This window comes from Pristis pectinata, chromosome 4 (assembly GCF_009764475.1).
Source record: "Pristis pectinata isolate sPriPec2 chromosome 4, sPriPec2.1.pri, whole genome shotgun sequence".
NCBI classification, from domain to species: domain Eukaryota; kingdom Metazoa; phylum Chordata; class Chondrichthyes; order Rhinopristiformes; family Pristidae; genus Pristis; species Pristis pectinata.
The window spans coordinates 20,230,183-20,249,497 of record NC_067408.1 but is presented as its reverse complement, the minus strand read 5'-3'; the positions used below and the strand labels follow the sequence as shown (position 1 = coordinate 20,249,497).

At 37.5% G+C, this 19,315-nt stretch overlaps 1 protein-coding gene across 4 annotated transcripts in view; it reads right to left on the bottom strand.

The window, feature by feature from the left end:
- Window positions 1-19,315, bottom strand: part of aff4 (AF4/FMR2 family, member 4) — a 73,308-nt gene that overhangs the window by 24,041 nt on the left and 29,952 nt on the right. For 2 of the 4 annotated variants that reach the window (XM_052013361.1, XM_052013360.1), the window contains 8 exons: window positions 16,681-16,725; window positions 14,706-14,792; window positions 13,599-13,635; window positions 12,400-12,451; window positions 6,461-6,487; window positions 2,627-2,681; window positions 1,979-2,016; window positions 1,233-1,392 (listed from right to left, as the gene is read on the bottom strand). In XM_052013361.1, the coding sequence (XP_051869321.1) occupies window positions 1,233-1,392; window positions 1,979-2,016; window positions 2,627-2,681; window positions 6,461-6,487; window positions 12,400-12,451; window positions 13,599-13,635; window positions 14,706-14,792; window positions 16,681-16,725 (501 nt within the window). The remainder of the gene's footprint in view (window positions 1-1,232; window positions 1,393-1,978; window positions 2,017-2,626; window positions 2,682-6,460; window positions 6,488-12,399; window positions 12,452-13,598; window positions 13,636-14,705; window positions 14,793-16,680; window positions 16,726-19,315) is intronic. The other 2 variants (XM_052013362.1, XM_052013363.1) reach the window with 2 other exon arrangements.

The following is a 19,315-nucleotide window of genomic DNA, read 5'->3' as shown; positions in this document are numbered from 1 at the left end:
TTCAGAAGTTTAAATTACAAACTTTTACTTTTTCAAGCATTTACCCCATAGTGTTACCATGTAAGTACTTTGAAAACTTATTTGAAATTTTAGTTAATTAGTGAAAGAAATAACCTGATGGACACAACAGCAAAATATTGTGGTTGATGGAAATCTGAAGTAAAACCAGAAAGCACTGGAAAAACTCATTAGGTCTGGCAAAATTGATTGGCAGTAACAGAATAAACATTTCAAGTTGACAACCTTTCACCAGAAATACTGTGTGCAGGTCTGGTCACCAAGTTATAGGTGGGCATTTGAATTGTTTAGGCATAGAGGGCTATGGACCAAGTGCTGGGAGATGGGATTAATCTGGGTGTCCACTGGTTGGCATGGATGAGTTGCACTGAATGTCCAGTTTTCATGTTTATATGACTCTGAATTCTGATGACAGGATATTGAGTTGAAATGGCAACAGCATTTCTTGCTCTACAGATAAATGACGGATGAAAGCACCAGAGAAAATATTTGGTACAATTCTATTTATCCTGCTTTAAAAATGTTAAACAATCCAAAATAAAGTGGAAACATGCAAATTATTTAAAGGCAAGTTCCTTAAAGCAGTTCCTTACGTTCTGCATATCAAATAAAATGAGTCGAAACATATTGTAATTTTAATAAATTAAGATTTTTAATTATACAACCACCTACGTAATGTGTACAACCTTTAAAAATTAATTTTATACTACAGAAGCAATTGTGTTATTGAACAACCATTCCAGTTTTAATTTGTACATTCCTTGTTGGTGTTATTATTTATTGATGCTGATTTGCTGCAAGTCAAAGTGAAATGCAACAAGCTGTGTGGAAAATATTCTAGATACTGGAAGTTTGAATACAAGAGAATTTTGGAAAAATATTACCAGTCAGGCAGTATCTTTGCAGACAGAAAAAGAGTTCAGATCAATAACCCTTCACCTTTCAGGTGAGATTTAAAATCAAGACCCTTTCTACCCTTCTATCCAGAAGATGGACCATTTCTGTTGAAAGCTCATTAACTGTTTCTCTATCCATAGTTGGTGCCTGAGCTGCTAATTGTTTCCACCATTTTCTATTTTAAGTAATGCTGATGAAAAACCTTTAAATATTCATGCAAGGTATACGAACACAGTAACCAGCATTCTCTTCCATCAGATAGACAGGATTTTTCATTATTCATTCAAAGGTATATGAGAATCAAACCCTTGACTTACCTCAGGAGAAATACATGATGGTTCATTAGCTTCACTGTCACTGGAGCTGCTCTCACTTTCAGAATCAGATCCAGAACTACTCTCTGACCCACTGTGGCTGCTGGAGTCAGCTCTTGGAGGTTCCATACACTCATTGTTTTGCTGGGAAGGCTCAGAACTACTGAAAATAAAAACCCAGAAAATTATTCACCAAGGCAATTAAAAATAATTTTAGAAAACATGCAAAGTTGATATAGTCCCCTCTTCATAAGACACCGTATGCTTAAAAAGTTTAGAAAATGAATAATTGCAAATAACTCTGGTACACTGTCCATGATTTACCATGCTACACAAAATTATATTTTGGGAAACCAAACATCAAAAGGGCCGGGAAATTATGCATCATGTTTATAAAGTCACAATAAATGAATAAATTGTGTAAACACCTTGTTTATTGAACAGCAATTTGCTGGTAATATGATCAGTATTCTGGAAATTGATGTTGCACATCTTCCATGTGAAATCCCATAAAACTGTCAGAAGACCAATATGCTGCAAGCCTTAACTACAGGCTTGATCAGGTAACAATAAATAAAAGTTCTAATTGAGTTGGTAATGCTCATGATTCTTTATTGTAAGCTTCTGGATGTCTATAAACAGATGGCCTGCATTCCTCTTAATCACAAAATGGTGCAGTGTAAGGTGGCAAGGATTAAAAAAATAAAGGTTTTGATGCATTTACATTAACACAGACAAGCACAACATACCCTTCAGGAGTAACCCTTGCAGGTTGTTTCCCCAAGTCCTAAAAATAAAGTAAAAAGATACTCATAAAATTAAGATAAATCAATACTCAAAAAGGATGTGCTAATTTCTTTTAACACATTCCAAAATTCTTTTGCAAAATATAATGTCAATTCCTTTCAAGTTTTGTTAAATTCAGTCAGGAGATTTGTAGATTCAATCAACTTCGATTTCCTCGACACAAAGATCACGTAGCTTGCAAATGTAACATCAGTATAGCTTGATGAGCTGTGAGGTTGTTACCCGTCAACTTATAAGTCACCTAATATCAGGGCACCTCTTTTTCCATTTTCAGTCGTTTATTCCTTCTTCCTTTGCCTTCTGCTGCATGTGATCCTTTATGTATAATTGTCCTTACTTCCATTAACTCCATCTTTACATCTTTTATAAAAATGAAAACTTTTTCACCCATTAAATCTCTCAAGTTTTTGGTGAGTGAAAAGACCATTCAGGGAAATTTAACAAAGAACATGGTCCAGGAGTCACACAAGTTATCTATATTTTTCCAGCATATTAACAGCCTGAGGCAGGCAAGTTTTATCTATAAATATGGATAAGTTATATAAATTTCAGTTCTCATACACAAAACATATGCTGGAGTGAAGGCAAACCTGGTCTGCATCGCTGTCTTCACTGCTGCTAAGTTTGAGGTCCTCTTCCAACACTCTACACAAAAAGAAAACAAAATGTCCATCATCACCAATGTATATAGCAAGTCTCATTGACTGAAACTGATCTACATTGACAAGGTTCTAGCTGTTATAATACTTTTAAACCTAGAAGGGGAAAGAAAGGTTTAATTTCAGAATAATCCTTCTAACGGTCTACTATAAGCAGAATATAAAATATATTTGTTGATAATTTGACCAGATTTTGGGATATTTGCCAGGAGTACAAAAATCAGAAACTGATTAAACATTCAAAGAGGGAAACTAAGCAACATGCTATGAAATAGCCAAGGCTGCATTTCATTCAAAAAGGAAGAAAGCAAAAATGGGCTCGACTTACAGCTGATTCTACTGAAACTTAAGTAAGTGTGATTACTTTGATTAGATAAGATAGATCTTCATTAGTCACATGTACATCGAAGCACACAGTGAAATACATCTTTTGCATAGTGATTTGGGGGGGGGCAGCCCGCAAGTGTCACCACGCTTCTGGCGCCAACACAGCATGCCCATAACTTCCTAACCTGTACGTCTTTGGAATGTGGGAGGAAACCGGAGCACCCGGAGGAAACCCACACAGACACGGGGAGAACATACAAACTCCTTACAGACAGTGGCCAGATTTGAACCCGGGTCAGTGGCACTGTAAAGCATTGTGCTAACCACTATGCTACTGTGCGTTATGTTTGTAGGCCTGATATTATTAAAATTTTTGAATACAGAAGTTAAATGGTACTCCATACAAAGCAATAAACCAAATCAAACTAGTCAGACTGCATTAAACAACTTCAGTTTATAAATCTGCACAATAATTTTGTTTTTCTTTTCAACCATCAGCAGTTAATACCAAAGTTAACACAGTTGAACCTCATTATTGGGAAAAATTAGACAATCTGATTATATTTATTAAAATACACCTGTCTGCTCTTGTATTCTATGATAAAAGATGAGTGGCAGGGGTTCCACTGAAATTGGGGCTTTCCTCCTGCAGATTAGTAGATTAAATTTGAAGCAAACTTAAGCAACAGGTGGAATAAACATGTGGCATCATAGGGAAAAAGATATTCGTGGAGATATTCATAACAACTACAGTAACCAAACTGTAGTACAAACAATAAACTATTATATTGAAGGAGATGACTACATCCAAGCAGGATTTATGGTGTATCACATCACTATCATCTCAAAGAGCATTTTGTTTCCAACATTTCCTGGTCTGATTTGAATGGGCATGATTTTTGTGGCCCTTTATCATGAGTGAAAGAAATATGGGTGATACTGCATTCCTGTGATTTTGCAGCATCTATAAAGGGGTAGGCCGGAAGGGTGATGCGAATACCCTCCACTTGTCTGGATATGTGCTGCTGTAACAACACTCAGTGAGCAATCCAATTGAGAACAAACCTGCCTATTCAATTGGTATTCCACTAACTCTGTTGAACATTGGCAATTGTGACTAGTGTACCCATCTACAATTCAGGCTGTAGTCACTCACCTTCAGTACCCTATCTAAAACCAACAATTTGAATAGCCAAGGGCAGCAGGCACACAGAAACACCAATACCTGTGGTCTCCCCTCCACCCTCTCCCGCCCACCCCCCCCACCCCCCCCCCCCCCCCCAATCAATCATCAAACATCTCAACCTGGAAATGTACTTCATTCTTTCATGATCATTGGAACTCTACGCCACAACACTATGGTAATACCACCAGAAAGACTTGAAGCTTTCCATCACCTTCAAGGATAATTAAGGATTAGCAATAAATGCCTTGCCAGCAATACCAACTACTATCAGTGACAAAGAAGCGAAGCATTTCAAGGAGTATTTCATTGGCTGTAAAGTACTTTGGGAAATCCTGTGACATTCCAGGTAAGCTCACATTTCTGGTGTCATTCTTAAATCTTTCTGCATTCACTTCAGTGCTACAGTATCCTTTACATAAGGGGATGAGAACAGTACACAGTATGTTGGTATAATATAGGTTCAATACAACATAGAACTTTTTCACTGACTCGCAGAAAAATAAACCCAGACTAGCTTTAAACAGCATCATTGTTTTGAGAAGGGTACATTTGTATTCCAATATCCAACTGTTTTTCTGCCCCACTTAGAATATTTTCCAAGTAATGTGACATAATTTTTTTTATCAAAATACAATAGCTCACCATTGTGTTAAAATTAATTTGTCAATTATACATCTTCTTTGCAAATTTATTAATGGCTTCTTTGAATTTCTTGTAGTTATCCTCAGAATCAACAATCAGTATATTTAGGAATTGTGTTTTGAATCCAAAATCTATCACATTAGCTCAAATTGAACAATAATGAGCCCAGCATTTATCCTTGTGGGTTCCCAAATTCACCCTCTGCCATTCTGAATGGCTAACCTTTATCCATGATCTCTTCCTTGCCTTGAAGCCAGCTAGTTAACCATATTGTTACTTGTCTCCTGGCTTTCTAAATTCTTATCCATGTCATTAACCTCCAGTGGATGACCATGGCATTTTAAGAATTTAGACTACTATAGTATTTACTACTCTACTATCCCAATGGCCTTCAACGAATGGTGCTGGTCAAGGCTTTTCCTTTTAAAATTCAGGATCAATATTATATTTTGTTTTTTCCTACCACCAATTCTAATTTGACGAGTACAATTTAATGTATGTCTCCTACATCACATCTAAAATGTAGACATTACATTATATTTCTGCCAGTCATTTGGCATTGCAACTTTTCATAAATAACTATTAAATGTGGTTTTACTGCTGTGTAGACAATATTCATTTTATCATGTTATTTGAAACACGTCCAGAGAGCACAAGAGGAGTGGCAACACAACTGAAGTGGTTACCAGGTGAAGGGGATGGAGAGAAGGTGAAATAAAAGAGTGGGACGAGGAAAAAAAGGCAAAAGAAAAATACTGTTGCAGTTCTGTATGCTGGTCCAGATAATAATAAGTAGGGGTTTATTGATCCCCTTGGCTTTTGGGATTTCAAAGTACTATGGTATTTTGGAACTCCACAGGCTCAAAACAGATCATAGGCCTGCAAAACGTTACCAACAGATCATTTCAAAAGCAGGCTAATGAAACAAATATCTGTCAACTTCCACTAGGATTACATGATCCACACTACCCAGGTATCCAGCAAGCAAAGTTTAGATAGTATCTGAGCGCTCACTCACGAAGTTGGAAAAGTGACAGCTCAATAGGGAAAAGAGAAAGAATGGCAATCTGGACAGTAAAACTCCAATAGTCTAGCATGCTCTGGACTTTGGTTGCTGAAAGGCCAGATTTTCCAGACTATTAGGTGTTATCCCCCATTAATACCCCAACAAACTTTTCTTTAAGAAAAATGTTACATGTTATCATAAATTCTCTAGTGAACACAGTAAGTTTCAAGGCAGCACAGGGACTGGGCCATAGTGAGTCTTGGGAGAATGAGAAACATCACCTGTTGAGCCAAATCATCAGAATTTCCAAAAAGTCAGAGAGCAGATTATTGCAATTTTACTATATGGGGATCGCTCATATTATATGGTTACTCAGCACCTCACTATCTAATTTCCCAGTAACCAGCGCCTCAGAGCCAACATCAGGGTAGTGCTGAATGAGTTCGCAGACCAATACTGGGTCATCAGCATAACTTATTAACCAAGACGTGTCAAATTTGGTATATTCCAAACAACACAGCTTTTACAGTATGCAACTAAAATACAAGGTCCAAAGTACATAAAGTCTGTTTCCTGTTACAATTCCACTTATAGGCAGACTTACCCTGAAGGAGTCTGGTCAGTTTCTGAGCTATTTAGAAAAGAAAGAAGGCACTATGTCATGCAACTTATAAACCACATTTACTATTTAAAATTAATTTTTGAAATCTATGAGATCTTAGCCATGAACAATGATGTTATGCCTTATATAGACAAACCAAGATTATTGAACAGCATGATACAAAATACAAGTGAATCAAAGATCAAGGCTTAATTATGACAAATTCTTTTGATGCCACATCTTTTAGTTTTCAGTAAGATCACTAATGTGCTCAGTACCTTTTGTGAATGCATCAGAGGATGAGTTCAGATGTTGGCAAACATGGAGACAAAACTCCATTGCTTCAATCAGCAAGTAATATTTAATTTACATAACAGCATAAGAAATAAACACAGGAGTGGACCATTCTGCCCCTTGTGTCTGTTCCAACAAGATTATGGCTGATCTATCACCTTCGTACCTCTTTCCTGCACTGTACCACCAGGATCAAGGACAGTTTCTATCCCACTGTTATCACACTCTTGAACAGATCGCTCATACACTAAAGATGAATTCCTGATCTCCTAATCTACCTCGTCATGGCCCTTGCACCGCAACACTATATTCTGCATTGTTTTCTATTTACTACCTCAATGTACTTATGCATGGCATGACTTGCCTGAATGACATGCAAACAAAGTTTTTCCACTATATCTTGGTATATGTGACAATAATAAATTTATAACATTAACCACTTAATATCCAAAAATCTGTCAATGTGCCTTGAATATACTTAGCGACTCTGCCTCCATAGACCTTGTAGGTTAATTCCAAAGTCTCAGTTCCCTCTGGGTGAAGAAATTTTGTGTCATCCGTCTCCTGAATGGTCAAGTCCTTCCTTTAAGGCTGTGACCTCCTTGGTGTAGACAATCTAGCCAGGTGAAATTACATGCCTACTTTAACCCTGTCAAGTCCCATAAAAATTTATGTTTCAATGAGATCACCTCTCATTCTGTTAAACTCAAGAGGGTGCAAGCCCAGCCTTCTGAAGCTACTCTCAATCCCAGGAATCAATCTGGTAAATCTTCATTGCACTCTAAAAGGTTATAGGATTAGAGAACACATTTTATGAGGGAAGACTGAACAAGCTAAGGCTTTTCTCTTTAGAGTGGAGGATGAGAGGTGACTTGATAAAGTATAAAATTATGAGGGGCATAGATAGAGTGGACAGCCAGCACCCTTTTCCCCAGGGCAGCAATGGCCAATAGCAGAGGACATCCGTTTAGGGTGAGAGGAGGTAGGTTCAGGGGAGATGTCAGAGGTAGGTTTTTCCCCCCACACAGAGTGTGGTGGGTGCCTGGAATGCACTGCTGGGGGTAGTGGTAGAGACTGATATAATTGGGATATTTAAAAGACTCTTAGATAAGCACATGGATGCAAGAAAAATGGGGTATGGGGCTGCGAAGGAGGGAAGGGTAAGATTGATCATGGAGTAGGTTTATATAGGTCAGCACCTCATGGGTTGCTACCACTTCCTTACTAATAGGTTCTGGCACTTTTCTTATAAACACCACCATGCTGGTTTATGGTACCCATTTTCTCTTACCCATCTCTCTTAATTGATGTAGTCACATTATTGGCTTTCAATTTATGGGAACTATTCTAGAATTTATGACATTTTGGATGAAACTAGTTCATCCACCATCAACAGACACCTCTTTCAAAATTTTGGGATGCATGTCATCAGGGGTTTATTGGCTTTCCATCCCATTAATTTGTCCAATCCAGATTTCTTTTACAGAAGACAATGTTTTTTTTCCCCAGCTGCTCATTCACTTTGGTCTGTATGCTCTATTTCTGAGAGATTTTTGTGCCTCCATTCTTTTACACACTTTTGTAGTCTGTTTTTGTGTTTCTCATTAAATTCTGGTTTCCTTATTTTCTCAGTCCTGCTTGGTGAAATTCTGAAATGTTCCCAATCCTCACTGCTCCTTATCAGCCTTGTCCTTTGCTCTAAAACTTTTACTCCACTAGTTAACCATAGCTGGATCATGCAGGATTTTCCTGACTTAAAGGGATACAATTTTGTCATAAACAAGGCATTAATTCTTCAAATGCTAGCCATTGCTCATTTACTATCATACTTTCTGATGCATCAATCAATCTGATGCCTCAATCCTTCGTAATTTGCTTTTAGATAGGTGCTGGTTTCAAGTTTAAATAAATCACTTCCAATCTTGATAAAATTCTTTCACAGTATGATCGCTATTATGCAAAAGCATCTTATTGACTAGATTAATTAATACCTTCTTAGTGCAAACTCAGATAGTGCCTGCTTTTTTTTGTTAGTTCCTTAACGTATGATCTAGAAAACCATTTCTTGCATATTCCATGAATTCATCCTCCAGAGTATCACTACTTTAGTGAAACAAGAAAATGCTGGAAATACACATGGCAGGCAACGTGCGTGGAAAGAAACAACATTATTGTTTCAGGTCAATGAGCTTTCATCTTTCCAGACAAGCTGCCTGATCTGCTGACATTTTCAGCATTTTCTTTTTATTCTAGATTTCCACTATTTAACATTTTTGTTTTCCCTTATTGCTAATTTGGTCTGCCTAGCTTACCTGAAGACTAAAGTCCATCTGGGGACCTCCAGCCAAATTTCATTAATGTTTTCTCCTTCCTGGTGTTTCTTAATTCCACCCAAACTGATGCTCATTCTTGATTTTTCAAAATAAGATTCTTTTGCTCACATGCCTCAATCACATTCTTCATTATCTGGACTCCCCCACCTCCAACTTTTTCCATTTTGTCTACCTCTAGGTATTGTGGAATTTATAATTCCATCCTTTGTCACTTGGTAACCTTATCTCCATAATAACTACTGGATCATATCCATTTATTTCTGCCTGTGCCATTAGTTTAATTACTTTAATGAAAGTACCGCTCTGAATAGAGCTTTATTCTCAAGTTTGATTTCATCAGCAGTGAAATATACAGTATATCACAGAAGGCCACCATTTGACCAATGCTGGCCAAAAATGGCCTTTGGTTTAATTCCACTTCCCAGGTCTTGGCGCAAGGCCCTGCAAATTAAGGCTCTTCAACTGCTAGTCCAGGAGCTTCTTCAATGCAGTGAGTCTTTCTGCCCCCATCACCCATTCAGGCACACAGCGAATAGATTAATTTCTCAACTCAGGTGAGAAGATGTTTGTTTTCTTGCTTGGGATGTGAGAGACAGAGAGCATTCAAGTGTCCCTGATGACTATGTCTGTTGGGAAGTCATGTTGCAGTTGTATAAAACTTTGGTTAAGCCACATTGGTAGTAGTATGTGTGGTGCTGGCCGCCACATTACAGGAAGGATGTGGAGGCTTTGCAGAGGGTGCAGAAGAGATTCAAGGAGATATTGTCTGGATTAGAATAATCGCTATAAGGAGGTTGAGCAAACTTGGATTGTCTTCTCTGGAGGCTGAGGGGTGACCTGATAGAAGTATATAAAATTATGAGAGGCACAGATAGAGTAGATTGAGTCTTTTTCCCCAGGGTGGAAATGTCAAATACTGGAGAGCATAGCTTCAAGGTGAGAGGGGGAAGTTTAAAGGAGATTGCGAAACGAGTTTTTTTTTAAAATACACGGAGTGATAAGTGCCTGGAATGTACTGCCAGGGGAAGTGGTGGATGCAGAGATGATAGCATCTCTATACTTAAGAGGTATTTAGACAGACATTAACAGGCAGGCAACTGAGGAATACAAACCACTTGCAGGCAGATGTGCAGTTTAAACTGGCATCGTGGTCGGCATAGATATTGTGGGCTGAAGGGTCCAGTTCTGTATTGTACTGTTCAATGTTCTAATTTCCATCTAATCTTCCTAGTCATTAATGTAAAACCCAAGTCCCCTTATTAATGAGGCCTTTGCTAAAGAAAATGGGTCTTGTTTATCCAGCTTTACTGGCACTCCAACTACTACCCTAAACATTCATTGCTTCTCCCTTGGCTTTCCATCTACAAAATGTACTCAGCAATCAAGGGTTCTCTTTACTAGTACCTCCTTCAACTGCCCTTCCAGATGGTGGACTGTAAAGGCAGGAGACCTGATGAGAAACCCATGCCTACAAAATTACAAACAAGTTCCTCCAAGTTACATGCAAACCTGATTTGGAAATATTGCTGGGGTAAAATCCTGGAGTTTCTTATTTAAGCATATTGTAGATATATCTTCACCTTGAAGACTATTAGGTATAAGCAGCTTACAATCAAGTTCTTAAGTACAAAAAGAGTAATTGCTATGAGAGATGGCCAACAAATCCTGGCCTAGAGATGAATATATAGAAGTTTTTAAATATAGTTTCCTCTGAATCATGCTCATTCCATCATAAATGGCCCTGTTTTACAATAAAACTTGAGTGTACTGTCAGGGGAAGTGTAGAAACAATGGATATTAAAGAAAACATTTTTACAACAAAAATTCTGTTTGCCTTAGTTTGTGGAAAACCAAAGGGATGCCTCTTGATTAAAACCCACTTTTGTTCTAATTGTGTTTTCTTGTATAATTTATGTTTAATTTGTGTTTTTCTTGTGATTGTTGTGTCTCTAATGCTATTTGCCTGTGATGCTGCTGTAAATAAGTTTCTCATTGTTATAGCTTTCCCTTGAACTATCTCAATGCACTAATGTGATGAAACGATCTGCATGGATGGCATGCAAAACTAGGTTTTTCACTGTTGTTACGGACTCAGTGAAAGTCCCTTTAAGATAGAGAGTGTGTGTGTGTATGTGTGTGTGGGGCGTGCTTACGTCAATAGAAGATAAAGGACGTAATGACGTTGTTGAAGAAGGCAGAAGAAGAAGGAGAGAGAGAGAGAAGGGAGAGAGACACCAGCCTGCTTGTTCTCTCTATCGATGGATGAGAAACAATAACTGTGTTTGCCACTGAAATCCATGTATGGAAGTTGGAAGTAATCTGGTGGAGTTCACTTTGTTGCTGACCTGTAGAAGGAAACAGGTATTTGTGTGTGGACGACCACGATTCGGATGCTTTTCGGGGTGAGGAAGTCACTACCGAGTAAACGCTGGAGTGTCGTTTGGGTTCCATCGTGGAACATTTGGATTTCGTATTTACTCTCCCTATGTTTCTCTAGGTCTACGTCTTATCTTCAGACAACGGTGGTTGTTGAAGAAGCCCTTGCTCATGTTTCACCTTATGGCTTGCGGAACTGAACTTTAAGAACCGTTCCGGAACTGGGAGTTTTGGACTTTGTCACACACACACACGACGAGTTTAGTTTTGGGGTTAACGTTTGAGGTTTAACATTTTTGAATTCTAACATACTAACATTTTTACTTTTATTTTACGTATTATCATAAGTAGTGATTAATAAAATAGTTTTTAACACTAAATCATGCTCAGTGTGTTTCTTTTGTTGCTGGTTCGTGACACTGTACATGTGACACTAATAAACCGATTTACTAATTTAACTAATTTACCAATTCTCATTTCATCTATTAAAACTAGATGCAGAACTGAAAACTGGTGCACATCTAAATCCTGTGCAAATGGCCAAATAAAACTATTGGTGGTGGGGTGGGGGGTGGTGGGGAGGAAGGGGAAAAAACACCATCAATTCTTAGAGACCACAGCAGTATATTTCCCCTTCACTCACTACATACTTCCAAAACAATCTGAGCACAATATCAGGTGCTACAAGAAAGCACCAAATGGAGTAGTATTGCTGAGACTATCACACATCCAGCTTCACAGATTCTTGCCCAAAACTTACCTGCAAATTGCATTTCATTAAACTCTATCGATCCTCACTATCATTCATATATGTTAAACGACAAACAGGCAATAACTGCTTTGCCCCTATGTGCATTGAACTTGTAAACCTGATTTATGATTGTTTCAGAGTGCATACAGAAAGCTTTTTCCAAAGTACAGAAAATGAAAAATACTTACCATTTTGTTTGAGGATGAGTGGAGGTTGACTTTGGTGTTGAATTGTACCTCTCTGCAATTAAAATCTCATTATTAAAATATATTTTTAATTGCCACCATAAAGTTTTAGGCCTATCATGTGCAATAAATTTGCACTCAATTTATAAGATACCAGACAAAGGCTCCATTAATCAGAGTAAATACACCAAATACGGGGATGAACCATGTACTAAAGGTTCCAGTTTCAATGCCAGAAATGGGTTGAATAAACTTGACCTCAGCTAAGTTGATGCTGGAGACAATAAAACTGGTCTTAGTAACTTTGAAATTACTTTTCACTTCAAATATATTTCTCATTTAGTCACTACCCAGTGACTCTTGCTTTATAGCCACTGTGCATGATCTGATTTTGCCCTGCTGTTCCTTGTGGTTGAAAAGCTGCCCAACCAGATTAAATTAAGGAGGTGACAGTTGTCAATGCAGATAAGCAGTCAACTCAGAGTCTTAACAGGATGCAGAAGCTGTGCAATCTGGTTTAGCAAGAAAGAAGAATTTGTGGAATCAGGTTGGCAGAGGAAGGGAGGGGGCTGGTAATTTTAAGAGGAAGAAAAGCAATACCTTTGGTATTCCCAATGTTTTTATTTTGGAAGGAAAGCAATATTTTAGAAACTTGACTAATTATACAAAAATGGTATTAAAAATGTGGTATATGTAAAGTGGACCCAGCTGAAGAGATTTAGAGTAGGGTCAAGAACTATGTGCTGCCAGCTTTCACCACTGTGGCCTTCCTACTAATCCCTTTGTAGTTATGGTGAAAAATAGAATGTTCCACACAAACATATGCAAGAGTTGCTTAGCTCCTTGCATATGTATCTCCTAAAAGATAGCTTTAATGACCACGAACCAACCATTTTTTTTTGTACAGGTCTCTTTCAAAACGATGAAGAAACGCAGGCTGAGTTTATACGCAGCTCAGTAATGAAAGGTATATTTCTCTGATACTTCGTTTTTACTAAGAGTAAGCACATTATTCGATTATCTCCTGTCTCTTCTCAAAAGGTGATAATTGAAATTTGCATTCAATGCCAGTTTAGGTAGGATAAAAAAAAGCTTTGCTCATCCCATTGATCTCAGTAAGTTGGATGATATGAAGTTCTACTGACAGGAGTGTCACACCATATAATGAAAGCAATTCATTTTAAATAGCTTTAAATACTTACTCTGCCCTTGTACACTGTAGTTAGCATGCTGAGATTCCTAAAAAATAAAAGACAACATAAAATGTGAAATGTACTGCAACAATAATGGACTGGAAATGGAACAAACTCCTCTTTGACCCACTGATTTGTTGGCTATCCAAATTTTAATCAATACATACCCTACAATTTACTGTCATTCAGGACATTTTCAGAATACACTTTACCTGCAAGATCATACACATTTTGCAGGAGTTTATTCATACAGACTGTAAAACAATGTTTGAGTCACAGCAACTTTTTTTTCCCCATTTAAGAGTTACTCACCGTCTTGGCAAGTAACATTTTCTAAACTCAGCAACATGAACTTTCCACTCACCAAAATCTGTTAATTGAACGTTAATCAGAGAACCTGACTCCTAAGAGTTAAAATGAACTTTTGATGCAGACAAGAATCTTGTCAGTGGGTAGGGAAGAGCAGCTACAGGTCAAACAAAGGATCAGATGCAGCATGAAAACAAAGGAAAATGGAGAGAAGAAACACACCACAGTTAATTCTAAGCTACAATAATTTTCAACCTGAAGATGGAAAGTAGCAGAATTTATTCAAGCTAATTACTGATTGATCTTTATACTACGCATTAAGTATAAATGGGTACATAAGATATTTAAATAGGTACATAAGATATTTAAATGGGTACATAAGATATTTAATGTTTTAGTCGAGTGTTAGTAAAAAATATTCAAATCGGTTGATATATTGTGCCTCAGCTTATGTATGAATATTTTTCATCAAAAGCTGTTCAACATTACTCAAAGTCTGATTTAAGCACATTAAATTTGAAAGTCCACATGGTAAGATTAAAGTTTGACAAGTTGCATGCAAAATATTTTCCATCAAAAAGGATACAAATATACTCAAGTTCATTGTCATTGTGAATTCCTCTGCAATGTTTTTCCTCATAACCTGCAAGTGCTGGTCTTTTGACATTTCTTCTTTTTTGACTTCCAATCACAAGTTCACATCTACATTACTTTTTTCCTCTCCTACATCATACAACCTCTCTTCTTACACCCTTTGATTCCAAATTCAAATATTCCATTTCTGTAGAAGTAAATACAGATACCCACCTTTGTTGGAAATGGAAATTTTGATGGCTCAGCTTTGCATGGTGTATGAATTGCTGTCAGAGGTGGTGGCCAGGAATGAGTCATTTCCTGCAGCACACAGAATGCAATAGGTCAGAATTTCATTCCAAGTTGGATGGTTCCACAGTAACAAGCTACTTCAGAAAGTTTTGTTTTAAAATTTAAACTGAACCCAATTAGAAATCAAACATTCTGGAACTTAAATAAATATTTAAGTCTGCAACCAACCACATATTTCATTGTAAATTCTGTTGGCCATTTGTATAATGGAAACTGAGACGCGTGTATCAATCTATAATTACTCCCCACCTGTTGGTGCAATTATACAATATTAATTCGCATTGTGGATTCCAATATTCATAATGGATACCTTGAAAAGACTTAATTTGCGCATAACCAACTAGCAGGTCAATTATCCCTTAGATTATACTTGGCCTCTGACTTGATCACGTAGGAGATCAACCAACAAACTCAAAATACCTTATACATTTAAACACATTTCATTTTAGCTCCACAATCTCAAATTGAGTTGCATTTGCATTATATTTAATGAAGTAGAGCACGTTTATGGCAGAAAAAGCATAGTATTATAATTAACAAAAGCTTACTTTCAGTCCTTTCACCCAATTTGGGTTACTTTTTTTGTTCTACTGACTCAAATGCTGCTCATCTCTCGTGAGAGATGTTACGGACTCAGTGAATGTCCCTTTAAGATAGAGTGTGTGTGTGTGTGTGTGTGTGTGTGTGTGTGTGTGTGGCTTACGTCAATAGAAGATAAAGGACGTAATGACGTGGTTGAAGAAGGCAGAAGGAGCAAGAGAGAGAGAGAGGGAGAGCGAGAGCGAGAGACACCAGCCTGCTAGTTTTCTCTATCGATGGATGAGAAACAATAACTGTGTCCGCCACTGAAATCCATGTATGGAAATTAGAAGTAATCCGGTGGAGTTCACTTTGTTGCTGACCTGTAGAAGGAAACAGGTATTTGTGTGTGGACGACCACGATTCGGATGCTTTTCGGGGTGAGGAAGTCACTACCGAGTAAACACTGAAGTGTCGCTTGGGTTCCATCGTGGAACATTTGGATTTCGTATGTACTCTCTCTCTGTTTCTCTATATCTACGTCTTATCTTCAGACAACGGTGGTTGTTGAAGAAGCCCTTGCTCATGTTTCACCTTATGGCTTGCGGAACTGAACTTTAAGAACCATTCCGGAACTTGGAGTTTGGGACTTTGCCACAAACACACGAAGAGTTTAGTTTTGGGGTTAATGTTCAAGGTTTAACATTTTTGAATTCTAACATACTAACATTTTTACTTTTATTTTACGTATTATCATTAGTGATTAATAAAATAGTTTTTAACACTGAATCATGCTTAGTGTGTTTCTTTTGTTGCTGGTTCGTGAGAGAGATCAGTTTAGCAACATTGGGGAAAAAATCATCCAATTTAAAGGAATTTTAAACTATTCTCATAGGAGATCTCGTTAGGATTGACAACCATATTTCTGGGGATGCATTTATCGAACTGCCAGGAAAACTGGAACTTATGCTACGTCTTCAGTGCAACTAAAGTGGATAAGTGCATTATCTGCTCTGTATGGAGCATAACTGTGGTTGTATGGCTATGCTTGATTAATGCTGTGTACTTAATTAGGCAGCAGCAGGAATTGCATAATTTCTCTCAGTACTGAGGAAAGGAAAAACATGTCCTTCCTACAAAGTGAAAACGTAATGTTGGTCTTGCTTACAATCAACCATATAAGAAATCAAGCAATCTGCATGCACTTAAATGTAGATGGTGACAGATGAAAAAGGTGGCCAAAATACCAGAGGGCTTCCAGAATTATGTCTAAGCACCATCAGCCCCTAGAATAAATCAAGGACTTTGGAAAAGGAATTATTAAAAGGAAAGTACCCCATATAGGAATACTATTAGCCATAGTCACAGTGAAACATACCTTTAAAATTTCATCCACGCAGCTGGTGTCACCTGAGACAGAAGACTGAAAATTTCAAGAAGAAACCAAAGTGATTTTCTGTACCAGATTATGTTATTTCAATAATTTCATTCTTGTTACACAGTAACATTGCTAATAAACCATTAACAATATTATTAACAGAACTAAATTAGATCCAATATGATTACATCCTTAAAACAGGTAAAACAACAAGCTAGAAGAAACAGAAAATACTGGAAACATAGCAGGTCAAACATCATCTGTGGATAGAGAAAGAGTTAACATTTCAAGTGAAAGACTTAATTATTCTCTCACAACCTGCAAGAGACGGTTTCTCTTTCCACAGATGCTGTCTAATCTGTGGGGTGTTTCCAGCATTTATAGTTTATTTGACTTTCATTTTCTCATTAAAAAAAGTTTTCAAAATGATCCTGACTTGGAATTATTTTACTATTCTTTCATTGGTGTTGGGTCTAAATCCTGGAATTGCCTCCCCAATTCTGTAATGGTTCAAGGGGGCTCACCACAACCTTCTCAAAGTTGTGATGGGCAGTAAATGGTGGCCTTGACACACAGACCTTGAAAAATAAAATAAAAAAATCATATTTAGGTATATTAAGTCATGAAGCGGTTTGAAACCCAAACAACATATCTGAAGAAACAATCTGCAAGTTTTAAGATCCTTCAGATTTTATAACACCTGCAAGAACATCAAAATATCCAGTTTCATATTGGTAAGTTTCATAGTTGCCTACTGCTTGGTAATTTGGCCAAAGTGTAAGCAGACCGCTCTCAGTGTACACATTTGAAAATATTTTAGCTGCCTGATGCAGAACAGAATATACAATAGGACAGAGCAGGCTGATTAGCAGCAATGTTCTCTTTGATGATTTGGCACTTCAAGTGATGGCGAGTACAGTCATTCATTTGATTTATTTTTGCTGTATTAAATAACAGTATGGAAAATACAGTTTAGCCTTAAAATATGGAATTGCAGTGTAAAACATTATTTAAAAGGATAGAGAGATGACATGTTGTTCAGCAATTTATGTATAGAATACAAGCATATGATGTACAGTAATTGCTTTGAGAAATTCTCATGTCACCAGCATATTCATGCAACTGATACCTCCCATTTCCTATGGATGCTGGATGGCCGAGTGTGCGCTGTACAACAGCCTGCTTGCTCAAATACTTTATAATTTTCTTTTTAACCTGGTTGAGCACAAAGCTGAAAACTCAGTAAGATATTATTGCTTGAATGCAGCAAATACTGCTGTTAACTTCACCAAAAGTAATTTAACATTATGCAGTAGAGAACACAAAATATTCAGCTTTAGCAAGAACCAGCAGTTTTATGCATTCATGCAGTGTTATTCCAAAGATTTTTGAATAAATTCCGAACCAGGTATAACCAAAAGAATTGTTTACTGTATTTTTCCTACGACAGATCTTTCCTGTCAGGGCATCAGAGGCACTGCTATTTACTTGGACAACAACAAACACAAAAGCCTGGGAATAATAATTTGTAATGATAGAGAATAATGTGCAAATGAGCAGTAGCTTTAGATTATAGTTTACAAAGAGGAAGCCATTTCATTTTTCATATAATTGTGGAAATGCAATCAAATGAGCAAATATTATAGCCAAGTCTGGGGCAAACAATTCAATTTTGAATTGGTTTAAGCAATATTATATGAAAAAAAAGGAACAATGACCCGTGTGGTTATTTCATTTGGTGGTTGTGAAATGAGGTACAAAGGAAGGGATTTTTTGATCATTTTTGCACAAGTTCTAAAATTCTACCTCTGGGTAAGACTATAAAACTCAATGGAAGCTGTACTTGAACTGAAATATTCTTTTATTTAATTGTTTACTGTGTGATAACCTAACAGTTTGACTGAGGCTGCAACTCAAGAGTCAGGCAGCGGCTCAAGGGTGAACTTTATGTATTTTGTTACAATAAATATACAGCACTGCTTGAAAACTTTGGGTACAGTAAAGCTCAGAACTTTGGCTGTGCCAGACTATCAGATTTTCTGGATTACTGGATGTAATTTCAATCAATACTACAATGCACAGTAATAATACATACTCTATTAACTGGGCAAGGTTAAATGGGGGCTCCAATGAGTGGGAGGCAGGGGTGGGGGGTGGGAGGAGATGGTACAGGAACCAGGGTCTCAGCAAGCAAGAAATAGAAGTGCAGGAACCAGGGCCCTAGCGAGTGGGGGTGTGGGAAAGAGAAGGAAGAATGGAGCGGGAACCAGAGTCCCAGCGAGTAGAAAGGGGGGAAAATGGCATGAAAACCAGGGCGGGAAGGCAGTGAGACATACTTTACCTTATCAGCCCGACACTGAAGTATCAGGATTTCCAAATCATCAGCGAATTATCAGAATCTTACTGTCTGCACTTTAAGTGTTAGATGTGCCAAAATTAAGTCGCGAAGATTTGGGTGTGAGGCTCACATTGGAAAACTTTAAGTCTTGCCAAGAACTCTCATGAATGATTTAATATACAGTTGACAATGATCTGATGAGAGCAAAGTAATAATAAACCTCTCCAAATGCATATAACTGCTCCGCCCAGAAGGGATGGCAAGTTAAACTAACAACGCATCGACGTAAAAAGGGTC